General features: G+C 45.2%; 1 protein-coding gene across 3 annotated transcripts in view; it reads left to right on the forward strand.

Annotated features, from left to right (window-relative positions):
• The window catches only part of SMYD1 (SET and MYND domain containing 1), a 49,862-nt gene that overhangs the window by 18,357 nt on the left and 10,265 nt on the right, over positions 1 to 21,240 (forward strand). The window contains exons 2-5 of one of the 3 annotated variants that reach the window (XM_053363053.1): positions 6,460 to 6,636; positions 11,679 to 11,892; positions 14,750 to 14,880; positions 19,599 to 19,637. In XM_053363053.1, the coding sequence (XP_053219028.1) occupies positions 6,460 to 6,636; positions 11,679 to 11,892; positions 14,750 to 14,880; positions 19,599 to 19,637 (561 nt within the window). The remainder of the gene's footprint in view (positions 1 to 6,459; positions 6,637 to 11,678; positions 11,893 to 14,749; positions 14,881 to 19,598; positions 19,638 to 21,240) is intronic. The other 2 variants (XM_053363055.1, XM_053363054.1) reach the window with 2 other exon arrangements.

A 21,240-nucleotide genomic window follows, 5' to 3' on the forward strand; every position in this document is an offset into this window, starting at 1 on the left:
CAACTTGTTCCTGCCTTCTTGTCTCAGTAAGGCAGACCCCTGACCATTAAGTCCAGTCGTGGCTGACTCTGGGGTTGCGGCGCTCATCTCGCTTTACTGGTTGAGGGAGCCAGCGTACACCTTCCGGGTCATGTGGCCAGCATGACTAAGCCACTTCTGGCGAACCAGAGCAGCGCACGGAAACACCGTTTACCTTCCCGCCAGAGTGGTACCTATTTATCTACTTGCACTTTGACGTGCTTTCGAACTGCTAGGTAGGCAGGAGCAGGGACCGAGCAACGGGAGCTCACCCCATCCGAGATACTATATATCACAGGGATTCGAACCGCCGACCTTCTGATCGGCAAGTCCTAGGCTCTGTGGTTTAACCCACAGCGCCACCCGCGTCCCTTAAATACACACATGCTTGCAAGCAATTTCCCAGAACACAATGCATCATTGTATGTTATTTTTTACTTTAGCATCCCTTTGATAACTACATCACAGCATGAGGAGAAGTGCTGGAAAAGAGAGGGGTGGACTTGGTTAGGGGGCAGAACAGAACAAGATAAACTTATTATTTATTTACCCTTTCTAATACAGTGGAACCTCAGTTGTTGAATGTAATCCATTCTGAAAGACCGTTCAACTTCTGAAATGTTTGAAAAACAAGGATCAATGGGCGGCCGGCAAAATCCATTGAAAAATGGAAAAACATGCAGTGGAAGCCTTTGACTTCTGAGGCAGTTTTGAAAATGGAAGCAATTATTTCAAGGTTTTCGGCGTTGGGGCTCCAAATCGTTTGGCTTCTGAGATGCTCAAAAACCGAGGTTTCACTGTATGTCCTTTCCTGTTTTGACCTACATATCTCCTTCCCCATTTCTTTAAGCATGCTGGAGCACTTCCTAGAGCTAAACTCCAGAAAGTTGTCTGTTTGGTCTGATTATGAAGATAGTTTTGCCTGTTTGTAGAACATGAAGCAGCTGTGTGAAGCTCTGGCTTGGATACAGAATTTGAGCACACTGCTACTGAAAAATGGAGCCTGACGAAAGGAGCCCTTGACGGAAGCATCCCAAACACCTCACCACAAGACAAAAGTACCAGGTTAAAATGTAATTTTGGAGGAAAGCAACAGACGTGTCCAACCAAACACACACAGAGCAGGGAGTGCCAGCAGTGACTGGAAGGATGTTTGGTTTTGTTAAAAGTGCAACACAGGGAAGTGTGTGGCAGTAACAAGAGTCTATTGTAGTTTATTCCCCTTGGTTTTTTCATGTTCCCATCCAAACGGAAAGCTACACTATAGCTGTAGGTTATGAGAAAGCTAGAGCAATAATTCGCCAATGAATTTGGGAGTGGAACTGCAATGCCACTTGAGCGAGATGAATAAACACCTAGCAATAAAAGATAATGGGAGAGGATTTACCCCAGCAAATTATTTGTCAAAATTACAAATGCAGTGGTACCTCGGGTTAAGTACTTAATTCATTCCGGAGGTCCGTTCTTAACCTGAAACTGTTCTTAACCTGAAGCACCACTTTAGCTAATGGGGCCTCCTTGCTGCTGCTGGGCCGCCGAAGCACAATTTCTGTTCTTATCCTGAAGCAAAGTTCTTAACCTGAAGCACTATTTCTGGGTTAGCGGAGTCTGTAACCTGAAGCGTATGTAACCTGAAGCGTATGTAACCTGAGGTACCACTGTACCCAAATACAGATGGTAATTTACCCTTGCTAGTTTCAACGTGCTGCCATCTGCCCTATTGCAGGGCAGATTTGAGGGTAAACCATACGTTGAACGAGTCTACCCCTGCGGCTATATCTGTATTGTCTCTGTTACACCCAATTGCAATTCAATGTATTCCTGTTGTGTTTTATGATTTTCCTGATTTAGTAAGTGAGTCTGTGACCGTAATAATGAAATTCATTCATGTTCCCATTAAGTTCTGTAGGGCAAAAGCCTCGCTTCTTGACACTGGGCCTCATCCTGAATTCTTTCCTCATCCACAGCAGTTATTAACCGACACCAGAAGCTCTGTCCATTTCAGCTTCCAAGTCCCTGCCCTGTGATCTATTAAAACATGCATCTTTAAAACCCACATTGCTCTCTTGTCTGAAACCCAAATTATGCTTGGCCCAGGGCCAGTTTAAGCTAGCCAGTATGTGCACAGTGAGTGGTATTTCTGAAGACCAGCAATGCCCTCAGAGGCTTTATCACTGTTCCAACTTGTATGTTGTCTGGTAGGTTCCCTATTTCTCTCAACCATTTCAGCATCTCTTAAAAAGTGTTTACTAGTTAACGCTTTAAAACTCAAATGCCCACATTTCCACGTGCAAACCGTGATCTATAATGGAATCTGAAAGGCAGAGAGAGGCTGGCTTGCAGCTGTTGTGTCACCTTTGACTAAATGTCCCCTACATTTGAAATGGAATTTATGGAGACAGCTGGTTCTTGTGCAAAGAGCAGCTGCAGCCAACACGTTTGCCACAGCCTGAGAGGTGACAAAGGTGTTCTACAAACCATTAAACAAGCACTAAGTTTACAGAGACAGAAGTGCAGCTCATTATTCCATATACAGTGGTATCTCTGGTTACGAACTTAATTTGTTCTGGAGGTCTGTTCTTAACCTGAAACCATTCTTAACCTGAGGTGCCACTTTAGCTAATGTGGGGCCTCCCAATGCCGCTGTGCGATTTCTGTTCTCATCCTGAGGTAAAGTTCTTAACCCAAGGTACTACTTCCGGGTTAGCGGAGTCTGTAACCCGAAGTGTTTGTAACCCGAGGTGTTTGTAACCCGAGGTACTACTGTAATACTCAACTCTATGTATGTATAATTGCCAGTTGATTCACCCATTAGGAGTATGACAGAACTGAGCAAGACATTTGTAACGTAATGTCTCTCATGTCTTGTTACGCTGCTGTTTCTACGGGGATATACACTCGGTATTTATCACTCCTGTTATACAAAAATCTCCAAATGGGTCCAAACTTCAGTGTCTAAAACTCCTGGTAGAGGACAAGGATCTAGACATCACGCTCAGGGTGGCCAAATTCTGTGCGACTGCCATAAAACTTAGGGAACAAGCTGTACTACCAAAATGATTAAGGTTTTAAATGACAATTTTAGGTTATATTTTAGTGATCAAGATTTAATATATATTTTTAACTGCTGCTATATCTGAATTAAGGGATGCGGGTGGCGCTGTGGGTAAAACCTCAGTGCCTAGGACTTGCCAATCGTCAGGTCAGTGGTTCGAATCCCCGCGGCGGGGTGCGCTCCCACTGCTCGGTCCCAGCGCCTGCCAACCTAGCAGTTCGAAAGCACCCCCGGGTGCAAGTAGATAAATAGGGACCGCTTACTAGCGGGAAGGTAAACGCGTTTCCGTGTGCTGCGCTGGCTCGCCAGATGCAGCTTGTCACGCTGGCCACGTGACCCGGAAGTGTCTTTGGACAGCGCTGGCCCCCGGCCTCTTAAGCGAGATGGGCGCGCAACCCCAGACTCGGACACGACTGGCCTGTATGGGCAGGGGTACCTTTATATCTGAATTGTCTCTGTTATACCCAATTGCAATTCAATGTATTCCTGTTGTGTTTTATGATTTATTCATTTTTGTAACGTAAAGTGTCAGTCTGCCTGCCTGTGTGAATAGCAGGCATTACATCTTAGCCTGCCCCAGAGATCATTTGGGAAGTCCAAGCAAACAACTTTGGCAGCCGAGGGGCCAAACCCCCAACACAGTTTCATTTGGCTCCTCGTGATCCTATAGCCAATGAAATGATTGTCCACAGATTCACCGGTACGGAAAATGTGTGTAGAGGTGGGAGGGAGTGTGGATGGGGAGCCCCTTCTCCCAATAGTTCCACTTTCTGCTTGTGATATTTCATGAATATTTTGCTACTTTATAAACTGCGCTTTATAAATGCGTGGTGCAATGTTATGAGCAGTGGTGCACAGATACCTAGTATTGCATAAACAGTATAAACCATGGAGTGCTGAGAGTGGATCATGAATAATGTGCTGCTGCCACTGTTGGCTGGTATATTGTGTTCCATATAAGCTGAGGTGTGTTTACGAGTGGAGGATGGTTGCGGATTAACATACAGTGGTACCTTGGTTCTCAAATGCCTTGGTTCCCAAACGCCAAAAACCCAGAAGTAGGTGTTCTGGTTTGCGAACATTTTTCAGAAGCCAAACATCTGATGCTGCTGTCGGCTATTGTTCCCGGGGCACTTGCACCAGTCAAAAGCTGCACCTTGGTTTTCAAACAATTCGGAAGTCAAATGGACTTCTGGAATGGATTAAGTTTGGTGCTTTTGGTTTTGCTATTTATTTTGCGTTTTTGTTTTTGAAGTTGTTTCGGTTTATTTGTTTTTGATGACTTTGTGGAATCCAGATCAGTTATTAATTGATTGCTTGATTGATTGATTTGATTGTGTGACTGTGGAAATGGATAAAAGCCTCCCATCCAAACAATGACTATCATCAGTGGAAGTAAGAAAAAATAATAATTTTAATTTTTACCATCTACAATACTGTCTTATTTATTTTATCATACAGTACATTGATTATTGCTTTCATTTTATGAATCGATGGTATCATTAGATAGTACAACTCATGTTAAATTGCTGTTTTAGGGGTTGTTTTTAAAAGTCTGGATCGGATTAATCCGTTTTCCATTACTTTCTATGGGAAAGTGTGCCTTGGTTTTGGAACGCTTTGGTTTTGGAACGGACTGCCAGAACAGATTAGGTTTGAGAACCAAGGCAAGGTAAGGTAAAGGTAAAGGTACCCCTGCCCGTACGGGCCAGTCTTGACAGACTCTGGGGTTGTGCGCCCATCTCACTTAAGAGGCCAGGGGCCAGCGCTGTCCGGAGACACTTCCGGGTCACGTGGCCAGCGTGACAAAGCTGCATCTGGCGAGCCAGCGCAGCACACGGAAACGCCGTTTACCTTCCCGCCAGTAAGCGGTCCCTATTTATCTACTTGCACCTGGGGGTGCTTTCGAACTGCTAGGTTGGCAGGTGCTGGGACCGAGCAACGGGAGCGCACCCCGCTGCGGGGATTCGAACCGCGACCTTTCGATCGGCAAGCCATAGGCGCTGAGGCTTTTACCCACAGCACCACCCGCGTCCCACCAAGGCAAGGTACCACTGTACTAAAATGTCTTGGGCAAAGCCTGCCCAAGGCTAATGTTTCTTCTGTTCTGTTTCAGAAGGATCACTGGTCAAATTGTTACAAAGCAGAATGTACAATTCAACCCATGCCTGCATTTATTAACAATCTTTAAAGATACTCATTTTAAATTATTGCAGAAGGAACTTATTGCTTTTCTTCTTGTACCAGCACATAGCAAAAAATGGCAAAAGATTGGATCGTCTACTATAACAAACAACAGGAAGTATGGACAATTGATTTATCTGAGAAACTAGCTTATGCCCTGAACAATGCAGCTGATATGAATTATTTTGCTAGAACATTGCATCCCTTTATAAAGTATTCAAATGTGCACCCTGATTGCTGGCACCCACCAGCTATGTATATAGATTTATGGGGAAAGTTGTTGTATACAGTATATGGGAAAGTTTGCTGTTTAAGAGGGGGAAACCAGTTGTTTAGATAATGTTATGCTTATATCCTGTTATAAAATTAAAAAGGTAAGATTGGGAGGGTATTGTGGTATTTTAACAGTAAGAGACAAATTGCACTCCCCACCCCCAATGGCTACAAATGAGTCTGCTTCCTTTATTATTTATTTATTCATTTATTCATTTCATTTAATTTCATTTCTCTACCGCTTTATATTTTTAAGAAAAATCACAAAGCAGTTTGCAGAATATTAAAACATCAATCAAACAATATGAAGAAAGTCAAATATAGAGTATACAGTCAAAGCAACATAATTGCTGTATTTTTTACTTTACAAGACACACCAGACCACAAGATGCACCTAGTTTTTGGAGGAGGAAAACAAGAAAAAAAATATTCTGAATCTCAGAAGCCAAAACAGCAAGAGGGATCGCTGCGCAGTGAAAGCAGCGATCCCTTTTGCTGTTCTGGCTTCTGGGATAGCTGCGCAGCCTGCATTCGCTCCATAAGACGCACGCACATTTTCCCTTACTTTTTAGGAGGGGAAAAGTGAGTCTTATAGAGCAAAAAATACGGTAACAGAAAACTAAAACGTTATCTTAAAGATGTCAAAATGAAACATTACAAAGGAGGTCAGCTACAGAATACATGTTTAACACAAACCAAGTTAACAAAAAAAAAACCTTACACATTTTTTTTAAACACCACTGCTAAGTGAAGTCAAATATAAAATGCATATTCAAAACAGCATAATTAACAAGAGAATAAAATACTATCATAATCATGGCAGGGTTCCTTGGCAGGCACCAAAAGGTGCGGCAAAAGAATCCAGTAGTTGGGGTTTGTTGTCAGGCATAGAGATGTCCCTACGGTCTTACCAGGAACCTCTCTTCCAGCCTCACTCACCTGGTCTGCCACACCTGCTTTAAGCGCCATGAGAAGCTCCAGCGCTGCGGTCAGTGCAAGTTTGCCCATTACTGTGACCGAACCTGCCAGAAGGACGCCTGGGCGAACCACAAGAACGAGTGCTCTGCCATCAAGCGGCATGGGAAAGCACCCAACGAAAACATCAGGTGCGTGAATAGGCTGGTTGGCAACGAATGTGTGTAATTAATTGCTCCAGGGCTATTAATAATAATAATAATAATAATTTTTATTTATACCCCGCCCTCCCCAGCCAAGGCCGGGCTCAGGGCGGCTAACAAGCAATAATAAATACAAGTTGAATGAATACAACTTAAAAACAAGATTAAAAGACAACATTAAAACATTGAAACATTAAAATGCAGCCTCATCACAGGGGAGAAAGGAAAAAGAAAGAGGGGGAGGGAATCAAACTGGCTCCAAGCCAAAGGCCAGGTGGAACAACTCTGTCTTACAGGCCCTGAGGAAAGAAATCAGATCCTGCAGGGCCCTGGTCTCATGAGGCAGAGCGTTCCACCAGGCCGGAGCCAGTGTTGAAAAGGCCCTGGCTCTGGTTGAGGCTAATCTGACTTCCTTAGGGCCAGGGACCTCTAGGGTGTTGCTATTTATGGACCTTGAGGCTCTCCGTGGGGCATACCGGGAGAGGCGGTCCCGTAGGTACAAGGGTCCTAGGCCGTGAAGGGCTTTAAAGGTCAAAAGCAGCACCTTAAATCTGACCCTGTACTCCACCGGGAGCCAGTGCAGCTGGAAAAGCACTGGGTGAATATGCTCCCATGGCAGAGACTCCGTGAGGAGCCTTGCTGCAGCATTCTGCACCCGCTGGAGTTTCTGGGACAGCTTCAAGGGCAGCCCCACGTAGAGCGAATTACAGTAGTCAAGCCTGGAGGTGACCGTCGCACTGTGGCCAGGTCGGGGCGGGAAAAGTAAGGGATCAACTGCTTGATGCGGCGAAGGTGGAAAAATGTCGTCTTGGCTGTTGCTGTAACCTGCGCCTCCACGGAAAGGGAGGCGTCAAGGATTACACCAAACTCTTAACGGAAGGTAATGGCACTAATTGGGCCCCCGCAAGAGAAGGGAGTTGGTCCCTCATCCCCATGCCATCCCGATCCAGCCATAGGGCCTCTGTCTTCGTTTCAATCGGCTCCCACGAAACCATCCAAGCATCTGGTCAGTGTGTCTGTGGCCGGTAACATTATCCTCACCCATGGATTTGTGCTCACACAGGTTTAGCCATGGACAAACAGAGGAAAAACACAATGGGGCACAATCTTGTCCAAACCTTACCTGTACAATGCTGCCAATCATTATAGACTGGGGGTCAGCAACCTGAGGCCCATGGGCCAGATGCGGCCCACGAAGACCGTTTTACCAGCCCATGAGCCGCCCCCAAACCAAGCTGCCCGCCCGGAGACTCATCAAGTGGCGCCAGAAATGGTGTCTGCACATGTGCAGATACCAGAAATCCCGTCTGCACATGTCCAGATGACAAAAATCGCTTCTGCGCAGGTGCGGTTTTTGGCGTCTGGGCATGTGCAGAAGCGATTTCCGGCGCCACGGACATGCGCAGATGCAATTTCTAGCATTGCACTGCGCCAGTCCAGCCCACGGACGATCTCCATGGGAGTGATCCAGCCCATGGCCGGTAAACCTTGCAGACCCCTGTAGACGGCATTAGGCCAGCTGGACCAACAGTCTGATTCATTATGAGATGACTTCCTATGACCCTATAACCACCCCATGGATTTCCAACTTGGAAATCCCTTTGGGTGCATCTACTTCTTTCCCCAGAACTCAAAACCTTCCGGAAATACTACTAGACTTCTAACCACAAGGCTTCTCCTTGAAGGATCTCCGTCTGGGCCACAAGGACTGAAGTGAAGCATTTAACAAGTCTTCTGCTCCTTGTGCTCTGTCCAGGGTCCTGAAAAATCTGTCTAGGCTGCTTGGCGTCTTGTTCTTCCTACCCAACCCATGAGCGTGGTCTCTCCATAACATGCTATGAGTATTGGTGACAGTAGGACAGTAGGATCAGTATTAAGAACTGTCACTTGTTAAACAGCTTTTCAAACATCCGCAGGGGACCCAGATGTTTTCAGGGGTAGATCTGGTATAGTCCCACAACCGGATGAGAACGAACAGAGATCTGTGTTCTGCATGTGATGTGGCAATTTTTAAAAATATTTCACCATGCTGTTTATTTTTATTTCTTTATTTCTTTTATTATTTCTTGTATTATTTATTTATTTATTATTTTATTTCTTTATTTAGAAGAATTTATAAACCGCTTACGGGAGGGGGGGTTATTGGTTTGTTTTCCTTTTCCTTTTGTTTTATTATGCATTTTGTGTTTTTATGTTGTGAACTGCCCTGTGATCTTCACTTGAAGGGCAGGATACAAATTCAATAAATAAATAAATAAACAGTAAGCAGTGTACACAAAAACATGATCATGGTGCACTGACTCTAGAATACCTTCTCAAGGCAAGCTTGCCTGGTTCCAAGCCTGCTGTATTTTGGGCACCAGTTGAAGACTTTTAAAAATTAGCCCAATTATTCTAAATATTGCCATTATTCATATTTAAATATTGCTTAACGGCTGCTGCTCTATTATGTTTTATATAATATATAATATATTATTATATATTATATATATTATGTTATATATTATATATATATATTATATAACTTATTTATAAGCCTTTCTGAGAGCTAAAGCAACGACATATAAATGCCTAAAATGACCATTGCTAACCAAGGACAGTTTGCCCTGATTTCTATTGTGGGCACAATGATGTTAAATTATGTTTGCCACATAACCAGATATTCCCTTCTGGAGGCAAATGACATCAGTAAAAAGAAGGTGGGGAATGTCTTATTTTTCCACTGTCCGCCACTTATTATTATTTTTAATTCCAGAAATTAAATAATAATAATAATTTAGAAACCTCCTGTAACACTAAATCCTGAAACAAGAAGATACTGTATCTCAAGAAGTTAAGAGGAAGATATCTTAAGCTACCGCCAGGAATTTGCACTTGTTCTCTATCAGGTTCAGCCACTGTGGGTTCCTTTATCAACTTGTCCTATTTATAGAAGTGGCTAAAAATACTCCATTGTGATACAGGAGGCTGGAAGGTATTGTGAGCTGTAATGGAAAGTATGCTTCAGGCTGTGGAGTTAGTGCTTCTGGAAGGTTGCCAGCTGTGACTGTGTTTGTAGCAGGAGGGAAATACCAGCATGAATTTTCCATTCTCAAATGCACAGGGGGAGAATCTGCTTTGTTAGCAAGAGCAACCCAAGAAGGTCTTCCTTTCTATACTGTTAATCTGATGATCCAGTCAACATCAGTGAACACAATGCATTAACACTCACTGGATCCCAGTCAAAGTTCGGTTTTGTTCAGTAGCAACCCCAGAGCTACAGGGAATAAAAGCTTACAAATACCAAGACAAACCACAAGCTACTGAACATAACTGAAATAATTTAAATTTAAATTATTTATACCTCGCCATATCTGGCTGGGTTGTCCCAGCCACTCTAGGTGGCTTCCAACACATATAAAAACATAAGGGCTGCCTTCAGGTGTTTTGTTCTTTATCTCCTTGACATCTGATGGGTTTATTGCTATACAGAGCTGAATTGAAATGGAAAATGGAAATGCTATGGAATGTAGAATGCACAGTGGTTCCTCAGGTTAAGAACTTAATTCGTTCTGGAGGTCCATTCTTAAGCTAAAACTGTTCTTAACCTGAGGCACCACTTTAGCTAAAGGGGCCTCCTGCTGCCGCCACACAATTTCTGTTCTCATCCTGAAGCAAAGTTCTTAACCCGAGGGACTATTTCTGGGTTAGTGGAGTCTGTAACCTGAAGCGTATGTAACCTGAAGCGTCTGTAACCCGAGGTACCACTGTATACAGAAAATGGAAAATGGAATATATATAGCAATTAATACAAAATCAGGCAAGATATTATCAAATGATTATCAATTGAGTATGGTCTACATATGGATTAACAAATGGAATGTAATGACAAAGCAATAGGTCAAAGCCAGGGGTCAGCAACCTTTTTCAGCCGTGGGCTGTCCCATGTGGTGGACCAGACTATATTTTGGAAAAAAATATATGAACAAATTGCTATGTCCCACAAATAACCCAGAGATGCATTTTAAATAAAAGCACACATTCTACTCATGTAAAAACACCAGGCAGGCCCCACAAATAACCCAGAGATGCATTTTAAATTAAAGGACACATTCTACTCATGTAAAAACATGCTGATTCCTAGACAGTCCTAGGGCCGGATTGAGAAGGCGATTGTAGCTGTGAGAGACAGAATAACAACAGGAAAACCCCCAGAAACCCAGAAGACAAAAGTAAGAGATTCTGTCTCTCACAGCTACAATAAACCTACCATTAAAATTATGGACTGGTCATTTCTTCGTCAGAGGGCAAATGGGCAAATTTAGCATGGGATCAAATACTTATTTCCCTCACTGTATGTTCAAGCAGAGAGAGCCTGCCCCCATTACGCCACCGTCGCAGGGGAGAGCAATGATAACCTCTCGGTGTATGGCCAAAGTCTCCCCTAAAAACAACCCCTTTAACGGGGAACCCTGGTATTGCCGCCGCAAAGAGGAGGGGGGAGTGGGTCACCGCTGCACGCCCCCCCCCATTCAGGGAAGATAGACTAAAGGATTCCACCCAAGGCCTGATACCGCCAAAGTTGTGACGTTTTGCTACGGGAAAGTCAAACCTGCCAATGCAGGAGAATTCCTTTCTGGCCCTTCAACAGTGACCTTGACGTAGCAGTGCCCGCGTACCAGCGGAGAAAAGGTTAACCTGCAAAAGAAGTCTTAACTGAGGGTGGGTAGGGTGGGAGAAGCTCTGGAGCCAACTGACGATTCCCAGGTAAGATCCTCCCCCTATTGTGTGGGCAGGTAGTCCCTCCCCCTACCTGGCCTGATCACCTTGGCAACGCCTCCCCAGGCGGGATTGGGCAACTGGCTGAGGTAGGTGGAGACCTCCAGGTATCCCAACTAGGGGAAGGCGAAACCAAGCCTGTGCTAATGGTGCCACATTGGGTCCAGGGGGCTGCGCGCGACCACGCAAAGAGTGCCCCCCATTTAATGTGGGGAGCGGTTACTGTAACTCCTTAAGGCATAGTGGTTAAATGCACATTTTTGGCCTACTAGGTTGGCTGCCCGAATCTTGTGGAGAATAGAGAAAGAAGGAGGAGGCCTGACAGAGGGATGCTTGGTTTCCATTGACAACCTACAGAACCACGTGGATCACTTTGGAGACGAAGAGAAGAAGGAGATGAGGATCGACCTGGAGAGCTTCTTGGAGTTCTGGCCACCTGACAACAAGCAATTTGGCATGACGTACATCTCTCACATATTGGGTGTGGTATGTCTGCCTAATGACCCAAGCTTGGTTGAATAAAGGAAAAGCTACAGTAGTTATATTGTGCTGCTCATCCCACCATTTAGTGGCACCTTATGAGGGCATAAGGGGGTTCTGCTGGAGTTTTTGCATGTGCTGATTCAGGTTATACAACAGAAGGGATCTAATGTGGGTTTTGTGCGGTTCTCAAGACCCCAGCTGACTAACCTTGCTTCAGATTTTGGAGTATTTGTAAGGCAAGAAAACCAGGCTTTCTTGTCTTCCTAGGTCTTCCCTGGTATTTTAACATCTTCTGTACTTTTTGAAGACCACTTATCTTGCAAGCTGGTTTTAACCCTATTGGTTTCTTTTTTTAATGATAGCCGGTCAGGTTTTTTTTAGCCCTCTGTTCTAAACCACTGAGCCTCTTGGGCTTGCCAGTCAGAAGGTCGGCGGTTTGAATCCCCGTGACGGGGTGAGCTCCCATTGCTCGGTCCCAGCTCCTGCCAACCTAGCAGTTCGAAAGCACACCAAAAAAGTGCAAGTAGATAAATAGGTACCACTCCAGTGGGAAGATAAACAGCATTTCCATGAACTGCTCTGGTTTCGGTGTTCCGTTGTGCCAGAAGCAGCTCAGTAATGGTGGCCACATGACCTGGAAAAACTGTCTGCGGACAAACACCAGCTCCCTCGGCCTGTAAAGCGAGATGAGTGCCACAACCCCAGAGTCGTTCGCCACTGGACTTAACTCTCAGGGGTACTTTACCTTTGCCCTTTTCATATGATGAGGCTGTTTTTGCTCTGGTTATTCTTTAAGTATGATGTAGTATTTTTTACAGTAGGGACGCGGGTGGCGCTGTGGGTAAAACCTCAGCGCCTAGGACTTGCTGATCGCATGGTCAGCGGTTCGAATCCCCGCAGCGGGGTGCGCTCCCGTCGTTCGGTCCCAGCGCCTGCCAACCTAGCAGTTTGAAAGCACCTCCGGGTGCAAGTAGATAAATAGGGACCGCTTACCAGCGGGAAGGTAAACGGCGTTCCGTGTGCTGCGCTGGCTTGCCAGATGCAGCTTTGTCACACTGGCCACGTGACCCGGAAGTGTCTGCAGACAACGCTGGCTCCCGGCCTATAGAATGAGATGAGCGCACAACCCTAGAGTCTGGCAAGACTGGCCCGTACGGGCAGGGGTACCTTTACCTTTAGTATTTTTTACATTTCATTAGTTTATATCATTCTGTGCTGGCATCATCACTTTACTGGTATGCGACCTTTCCACAAAAAACTCATGCTCAAAGCTTGTAATGACAATAACATTAATACACTGTTAAACCTACCTATTGAATGTTGTGACAAGAGAATTTTGAGTAACAAAGGCAATGAATGGATGAATGAATGAATTAATAGTCAAAGAGCAGATTTGGCCAATGGGCAGGCTTAGAGCCCTACCCTAACCACAATTCACTGTTAGCTGGTCCACAGAAGCCTACCAAATTTTATTCAAGATGTAGAGAAAGAGTGCGCCTGTAGGAAAGAAAGGATTATTTCCCAGGATTGTACACATGTGAGAGGTTCCAATATTAAACATACTGTTGAATTTTATATATAAAGGACTGATTCTAATGCTAGTCATACTCATAGCAGACCGATCATCATCATCATTATTTACATTTATATACCGTTCTTCACGGGTGGCGCTGTGGGTTAAACCACAGAGCCTAGGACTTGCTGATCAGAAGGTCAGCGGTTCAAATCCCCGCAACGGGGTGAGCTCCCGTTGCTCTGTCCCAGCTCCTGCCAACCTAGCAGTTCAAAAGCACGTCAAAGTGCAAGTAGATAAATAGGTACCACTCTGGCGGGAAGGTAAACGGCGTTTCTGTGCGCTGCTCTGGCTTGCCAGAAGCGGCTTAGTCATGCTGGCCACATGACCTGGAAGCTGTACGCTGGCTACCTTGGCCAATAGAGTGAGATGAGCGCCGCAACCCCAGAGTCGTCTGTGACTGGAACCTAATGGTCAGGAGTCCCTTTACCCTTTACCTTACTTTTCTTCATCATAAGATTTCTGGACGGTTCACAGAATAAAATGCAGGCTAAAAACAAGGAAATCATTAAAGCAAAACAGCAAAATAATTACCTCCCTTCCCACAGACACATTTAAAATTTAAACACATTTAATCAGCCTGGTTGAAGAGGAACGCTTTCACCTGGCACCTAAAAATATATAATGAAAGTGCCAGATGAACCTCCCTGAGTTGAGCATTCCACAAACATAGTTTAGTAGACCTAAGTTAGTCATGCCCATTCATTTCAGCGGGTCTCCTCTGAGTAGGAATAGCACTGGCTACTTGGAGATTTTGTTGCAGACCTTATCCTTTGCTATGCTTTGGGGTTGCACGGCAAAATACGTCTGTCCTACCTCTCAAAAGGGACGCGGGTGGCGCTGTGGGTTAAACCACAGAGCCTAGGACTTGCCGATCAGAAGGTTGGTGGTTCGAATCCCCACGACGGGGTGAGATCCTGTTGCTTGGTCCCTGCTCCTGCCAACCTAGCAGTTCGAAAGCACGTCAAAGTGCAAGTAGATAAATAGGTACCACTCCAGCGGGAAGGTAAATGGCATTTCCGTCCGCTGCTCTGGTTCGCCAGAAGCGGCTTAGTCATGCTGGCCACATGACCCGGAAGCTGGACGCCGGCTCCCTCGACCAATAAAGCGAGATGAGCACCGCAACCCCAGAGTCGGCCACGACTGGACCTAAGGTCAGGGATTCCTTTACCTTTACCTCTCAAAAACCATCCAGGAACTAGTCCTGAGAATACAGAACTTGGCTGCTCCTGTTCTGGAAATCCACAGATCCCCTAATCTGTCTTGCTCTTCTGTTTTGCGGACTAGATAAACTGCAATGGCTTCACTCTGAGTGATCAACGGGGACTACAGGCAGTTGGTGTGGGTATCTTCCCAAACCTTTGCCTGGTGAACCATGACTGTTGGCCCAACTGCACGGTCATCTTTAACAATGGCAAGTAAGTCATCTCCTTCTGCGCATCAATGTGAGAAACTAAGCTTATCAACTCAGGGAATTTCCAGAAAATTAATCTACTCTGAGCTGAGAGGTTGCCTGGCTCTGTTGATTCCTGTTTTGGAGCTGCATGAAAATACATTCTTGTGAGCATTTCTGTTGGCTTCTAACATTTCATTGGGACCTAGTCACTGATAAAGATCCTATCAGTTCTTGGGGCAGTGGGGAGAAAACGCATTGGAAAATGGCAAATTTCCGCAGCCCGTTGGAAAGTTCTCCTCTGCAAGTCCCACTAAAACGATTGGGAGCTGTGTGTGAGCGTTACTATATCAGTGGGGTTTGCGCCGAGAACACTGCTAGGGGTTGTGCACAGAATGTGTGATTTTGACAACCCTGCAGAACAATCTTAGAATCATAGAATCATAGAGTTGGAAGAGACCACAAGGGCCATCGAGTCCAACCCCCTGCCAAGCAGGAAACACCATCAGAGCACTCCTGACATATGGTTGTCAAGCCTCTGCTTAAAGACCTCCAAAGAAGGAGACTCCACCACACTCCTTGGCAGCAAATTCCACTGTCAAACAGCTCTTACTGTCAGGAAGTTCTTCCTAATGTTTAGGTGGAATCTTCTTTCCTGCAGTTTGGATCCATTGCTCCGTGTCCGCTTCTCTGGAGCAGCAGAAAACAACCTTTCTCCCTCCTCTATGTGACATCCTTTTATATATTTGAACATGGCTATCATATCACCCCTTAGCCTCCTCTTCTCCAGGCTAAACATGCCCAGCTCCCTTAGCTGTTCCTCATAAGGCATCGTTTCCAGGCCTTTGACCATTTTGGTTGCCCTCCTCTGGACACGTTCCAGTTTGTCAGTGTCCTTCTTGAACTGTGGTGCCCAGAACTGGACACAGTACTCCAGGTGAGGTCTGACCAGAGCAGAATACAGTGGCACTATTACTTCCCTTGATCTAGATGCTATACTCCTATTGATGCAGCCCAGAATTGCATTGGCTTTTTTAGCTGCCGCATCACACTGTTGGCTCATGTCAAGTTTGTGGTCAACCAAGACTCCTAGATCCTTTTCACATGTACTGCTCTCAAGCCAGGTGTCACCCATCTTGTATTTGTGCCTCTCATTTTTTTTGCCCAAGTGCAATACTTTACATTTTTCCCTGTTAAAATTCATCTTGTTTGTTTTGGCCCAGTTCTCCAATCTGTCAAGGTCGTTTTGAAGTGTGATCCTGTCCTCTGGGGTGTTAGCCACCCCTCCCAGTTTGGTGTCATCTGCAAATTTGATCAGGATGCCCTTGAGTCCATCATCCAAGTCGTTGATAAAGATGTTGAATAAGACCGGGCCCAAGACAGAACCCTGTGGCACCCCACTAGTCACTCTTCTCCAGGATGAAGATGAACCATTGATGAGCACCCTTTGGGTTCGGTCAGTCAGCCAGCTACAAATCCACTGAGTGGTAGCAAAGTCAAGACCGCATTTTACCAGCTTCTTTACAAGAATATCATGGGGCACCTTGTCAAATGCCTTGCTGAAATCAAGGTAGGCTACATCCACTGTGTTCCCTTCATCTACCAGGCTTGTAATTCTGTCAAAAAACGAGATCAGGTTAGTCTGACATGACTTATTTTTCAGAAATCCATGCTGACTATTGGTGATCACAGCATTCCTTTCTAGGTGCTCACAGACTGTTTGCTTAATGATCTGCTCCAGAATCTTCCCTGGTATTGATGTCAGACTGACTGGGCGGTAATTATTTGGGTCCTCTCTTTTCCCCTTTTTGAAAATAGGGACAACATTTGCCCTCCTCCAGTCTGCCGGGACTTCGCCTGTTCTGCAGGAATTCTCAAAGATGACTGCCAGTGGTTCTGAGATCACATCTGCCAGTTCTTTTAATACTCTTGGATGCAGTTCATCTGGCCCTGGAGACTTGAATACATCTAAACTAGCCAAGTATTCTTGTACTATCTCCTTAGTTATTCTGGGCTGTGTTTCCTCTGCTGAATCATTTGCTCCAAATTCTTCAGGTCGGGCGTTGTTTTCTTTATCGGAGAAGACTGAGGCAAAGAAGGCATTGAAGAGTTCAGCCCTTTCTGTGTCCCCTGTTTGCATTTCACCATCTTCTCCTCTGAGTGACCCCACTGTTTCTTTGTTCTTCCTTTTGCTACGAACATACCCATAAAAGCTTTTTTTGTTGCTTTTAACCTCTCTAGCAAGCCTGAGTTCATTCTGTGCTTTAGCTTTTCTGACTTTGTGTCTACACGTGCTGGCTATTTGTTTGAATTCCTCTTTGGTGGTTTCCCACCATCTTGGCTCTTGACAGATAAGTTAGGGGAAATGGATAACGTGTGAAGTTTAAGCGAACATCAGAATGAAGCTGCCAAATGTTGGTCTTCAACACATCGGCCTATTTTCCCACAAATCCTTTTCAGTTCATTTCTAACACAATTAAGCAACTCTGTGCATGCATTTGTGGTTCTGCAGGCTTGTTGTTGTGCAAACTTCATAGCTTTGCAAGATGGAAGCCCCTCTTCACCCCCCCCAATAAAAGCAGACAGGTGGCACCAGCCTGGATTTTAAAGAATCTGCAGCTGTAGTTAAAGGCATAGCTGAAATGTCTTTCCTCCAAAACCAAAAGCTCGTAACAGAAACTATGCATTTATCTGCCTGGCAGATAAGTGGTGCCATAATCAGAATATCCTCAGTAAGGAAGGAGATGGTTTATACCAACAGTCTGATCTACAACTACTTTTTCTTTTTTTTACATTTTATCCTATTAGAGAAGTTTCAAAACAGTCAGACTAAAATATTGCGACAAAAGCACATCACAGTTTGAACAGAACAGAAACAGGAGAATGTAAGTCACAGGACAGATCTGATACCAACTAGTGCACGGGAAGTTGCTGGGCTGGGGAATTCATCTCATCTTTGCCATCACAATATTGTTGGTTCTTCCCAAACAGCAAATTTATTTTTTAAAAAAAACATCTTCCCCGAAAGCTAGAGAGATCATCCACCAAGTAGCATCAAGGCACAGATCCTATGCTGAGCTTTCGAAAACCTAAGTAAACACTCAAGTAGTTGTTATGAAACAATCCATTAGCAGCCTGTTCAGTTTTTAAAGAGAGAGAGAAACTGTGGACTTTACAGCTGCAAATAAATGTTTAAAGTGTGTTGCAAAGTGCATTATACAAATGTGACACTAGATGGCGATGGCGAGCTATGACAAATTCAATACTTTTTTTCAAAACGTTATTTTAAAAAGCAACATTTTAAATATGTGTCTAGATTCCCCCTGTGTTGAGAAGGGGCAATTAGGGGTGAAGAAGTGTGTAACCGTTCCTCTGTCTGTAGTTTCTGCAGTCCAAATGGCTCCCTCGCTGTTGCTCCCCCATGAGATTTCAAATGGCTCTTTGTCGATTGAGAGGAAGGAAGCTTCCAAATGGGTCTTGAGATCAGCGCTCTCAGCCAGGCAGCTTAACGGCACAAATATGAAAAGCACATTCAATTGTACAAAACATATAGGGAGGGCCACTGATAAAATCCATTAAGAGCGTGACAGAATGAAAAGTCTTTAGAGCCCATTTGAATAGCTGTCAACCGTCCCTTATTTGGCGGGAAACTCCCTTATCCCAGCGCCGTGTCCCGCTGCTGTCCCTTATTGATGATGTCCCTTAAATTTCCCGGGTTTCAAAGGAAGCAGCTCCTCTCCTTCCCTCCCTGCCGGACAGGGAGGAGGGAGGCTCCAACTGTGTTGCTTGGCTGCTTGGCCCGCCCCCTCCAGCCTCCTCTCACCAGCCTCGGCCCCCGGTTGCCCCTCAGGCTCTTCTGCTGCCATCCTCCTTGTGGCCGCCGGACTGAGCTTCTCTGCCTGGGGTCTCCGGATGAGATGGGCAGCCTGGTGCAGCCTATGCATTGCTGAGGAGCCTTGAGAGGAGAGTGAGTACAACCATAGAGAAAGCAGTTCAGAGAGAGGAGGCGGAGGCGGAGGTGTGGGCAGGTGTTCCAAGGGCTAACCATAGAGGGGGAAACGGAGGAAGGGCCGCAAGCGCTTCTCCCATAGATTTGTAGTGGTAGACTAGCATAGATGGTCTGATCTGCAGGTTTAATTCGGGCGCTATTCCCCCCCTCTTCCTCCCGCCCTGCCTGATGGAACTGAGAGCTGCAGATGGAGCACGAGAGAAAAGATACAGAACTGCAGCAGCATCTTCGTAGCTTGGACTTCGTTTTGTGCGAAAGGTCGTAGCTGCTTGTGGTTATTTAATTGCAGTGTTTCCTCGGCTGGTGTCTTGAGCAGCAACCTCTGGAAATGAAGGGCTAAAAACCGGCGCTGCTCTCCCAAATTATCTGGTCCCTTTTCACTTCGTACGTCAGCTGGTTGTCTAAAATCCCTTATTTTGGCTGCCGATCCCTTATTTTCGAGGCTGCTGGTCCCTTATTTTCCAATCTGTAAGTTGACAGCTATGCCCATTTGAAGGCTGCAGGAAAGGGGTGGCAATTCTGTCACCTAGCCGATAGCCTCGTAAAGTCATGGAGGAGTTAGGACTCCAACTTGCAATTTGATATGCTGCTGCCTCTGATCTCTACCTTGGCCCTCGAAAGCTGTACGCTAGCATTTGATGTACTAAATGTATGGATTCCATTTGCTTTTATTCCTTTCTTTTTTTAGTGTGTTTACCTCTGTCAAACTGCAGGTGTCTGTTTCTTTCTTTCAGTCATCAGGCTGTAAGATCAATGTTCCACACTCAGATGAGGTGGGTTGGCCTTGATACCATAATATTTTCCCTTTCACTGCTATCCCGCTCGAACACTAGTACCTACCCCAAAGTCCCACAGGCAGTAATAACCAAGTTACAAAGATGACTTTGTTTTTACTCTTTCTACCACCTCTGTGCAAAGTCCCACTAAACCCAACCCTTCATTTTGTAATCTCTGCATTTGTAAGGTCTTTCTTTTAAAAAGTAGTCATTATGACAATAATTCCCCCTCTCCTCTGACAAACTTCCCCATACCTCTTAATGCCTGCTCCAATTTATTTTCCTCTCCAATTCTTTCATTGGCAATGATAGCATGAGAATTTCTAACGATGGTAGTGTAACCGTAGTAGATCCAGTAGATCTTTTATTACAAGAGCAAATAACGTGGCATTGTCTGATACTCTGATTTTGGCTGCATTGACAAACACTTTTGGGCCCCTGTTAAGAATTACAAAACCTTAAAAGCGATTAAAATGGCAAAAGCCACAGGTGTTTACAATATCAGTTTAGCTAGTTCTAGGCTGCAAGGCGACACCTGTTTCTGCTAAGGTCTTCCAAGCAAAGATCAGCCCTCTTGGTGGAGCCTCTTTCTTCATGTGGGAATGAGTAGATGTAGATCCCATGGGGCCAATCCAGCCAAAGTTAAGTACTTAAAAAAAAAAAGTCTAATTTTACGTATTAACTTAATAACACAATAAATGCTAAATTTCATTCATTTCAATGGGAGAGAGTTGAGCACATGGTGTCTTGGACTGGCTAGATGCAGAGGAACGGTGGAAGGAACCAGCTGGGGAACCCCCAAGGGAAGAAAGCTCAGAGACTGGGGATTGGTGGTGGGACAGGGATGAATGATCAGAGGGAGCAGATTGGGAGGAGGAGGTGTCGGAAGATGAAGAGGCAACAGGGCTTAGTGAGCAGGAAGAGGCTGTGGCAGAGCGCAGTTCAGACTCCGAGGCAGAAGCAGAGGCTGGGGAGGAAGACGGCAGGGTGCTGAAGAAGTGAGGGTGTCTCCTCTTGTTACAGTGTCCAGCTCTTCTCCACCTTGTCTCCCAGAACATGGAGAGGGGTGGAGAGGGCAGAGTGAAGAGAGAGAAGGCAAAAGAACCTCAGGTTGCTTGGGAAAGGAGGAGATTTGAGGAGCTGTAGAAAGGAGAGGATCTTCAGTTCTTGCAGCTTCTTCTTTGGGGGCAAAACCTACAGGCTGTGTTCATGAGCCTTGAGCTGTTTTGTTTCTTTGAATGAAGATTTAACTTCATTGACACCTTGTGAGCTATTGCTGACCTGTCCCTGACTCCTTCCTTGACACCTGGTGAACTCTCCCTACTGAAATCAATGTGTGATCTTCTTCTTCTTTTAATCCTTTGCCATTCATTTCATATTACAATTTTCTGGTGTGCTTACCCTTGCCACTGGCTCCCTTTGTAATGATAACAAAAATTAACAAACCTAAGTAACTCAGTGAAGAAGGGCTTGCCAATCAGAAGGTCGGCGGTTCGAATCCCCGCGACGGGGTGAGCTCCCGTTGCTCGGTCCCTGCTCCTGCCAACCTAGCAGTTCGAAAGCACGTCAAAGTGCAAGTAGATAAATAGGTACCGCTCCG

This window comes from Podarcis raffonei, chromosome 13, assembly GCF_027172205.1.
Source record: "Podarcis raffonei isolate rPodRaf1 chromosome 13, rPodRaf1.pri, whole genome shotgun sequence".
Classification (NCBI taxonomy): domain Eukaryota; kingdom Metazoa; phylum Chordata; class Lepidosauria; order Squamata; family Lacertidae; genus Podarcis; species Podarcis raffonei.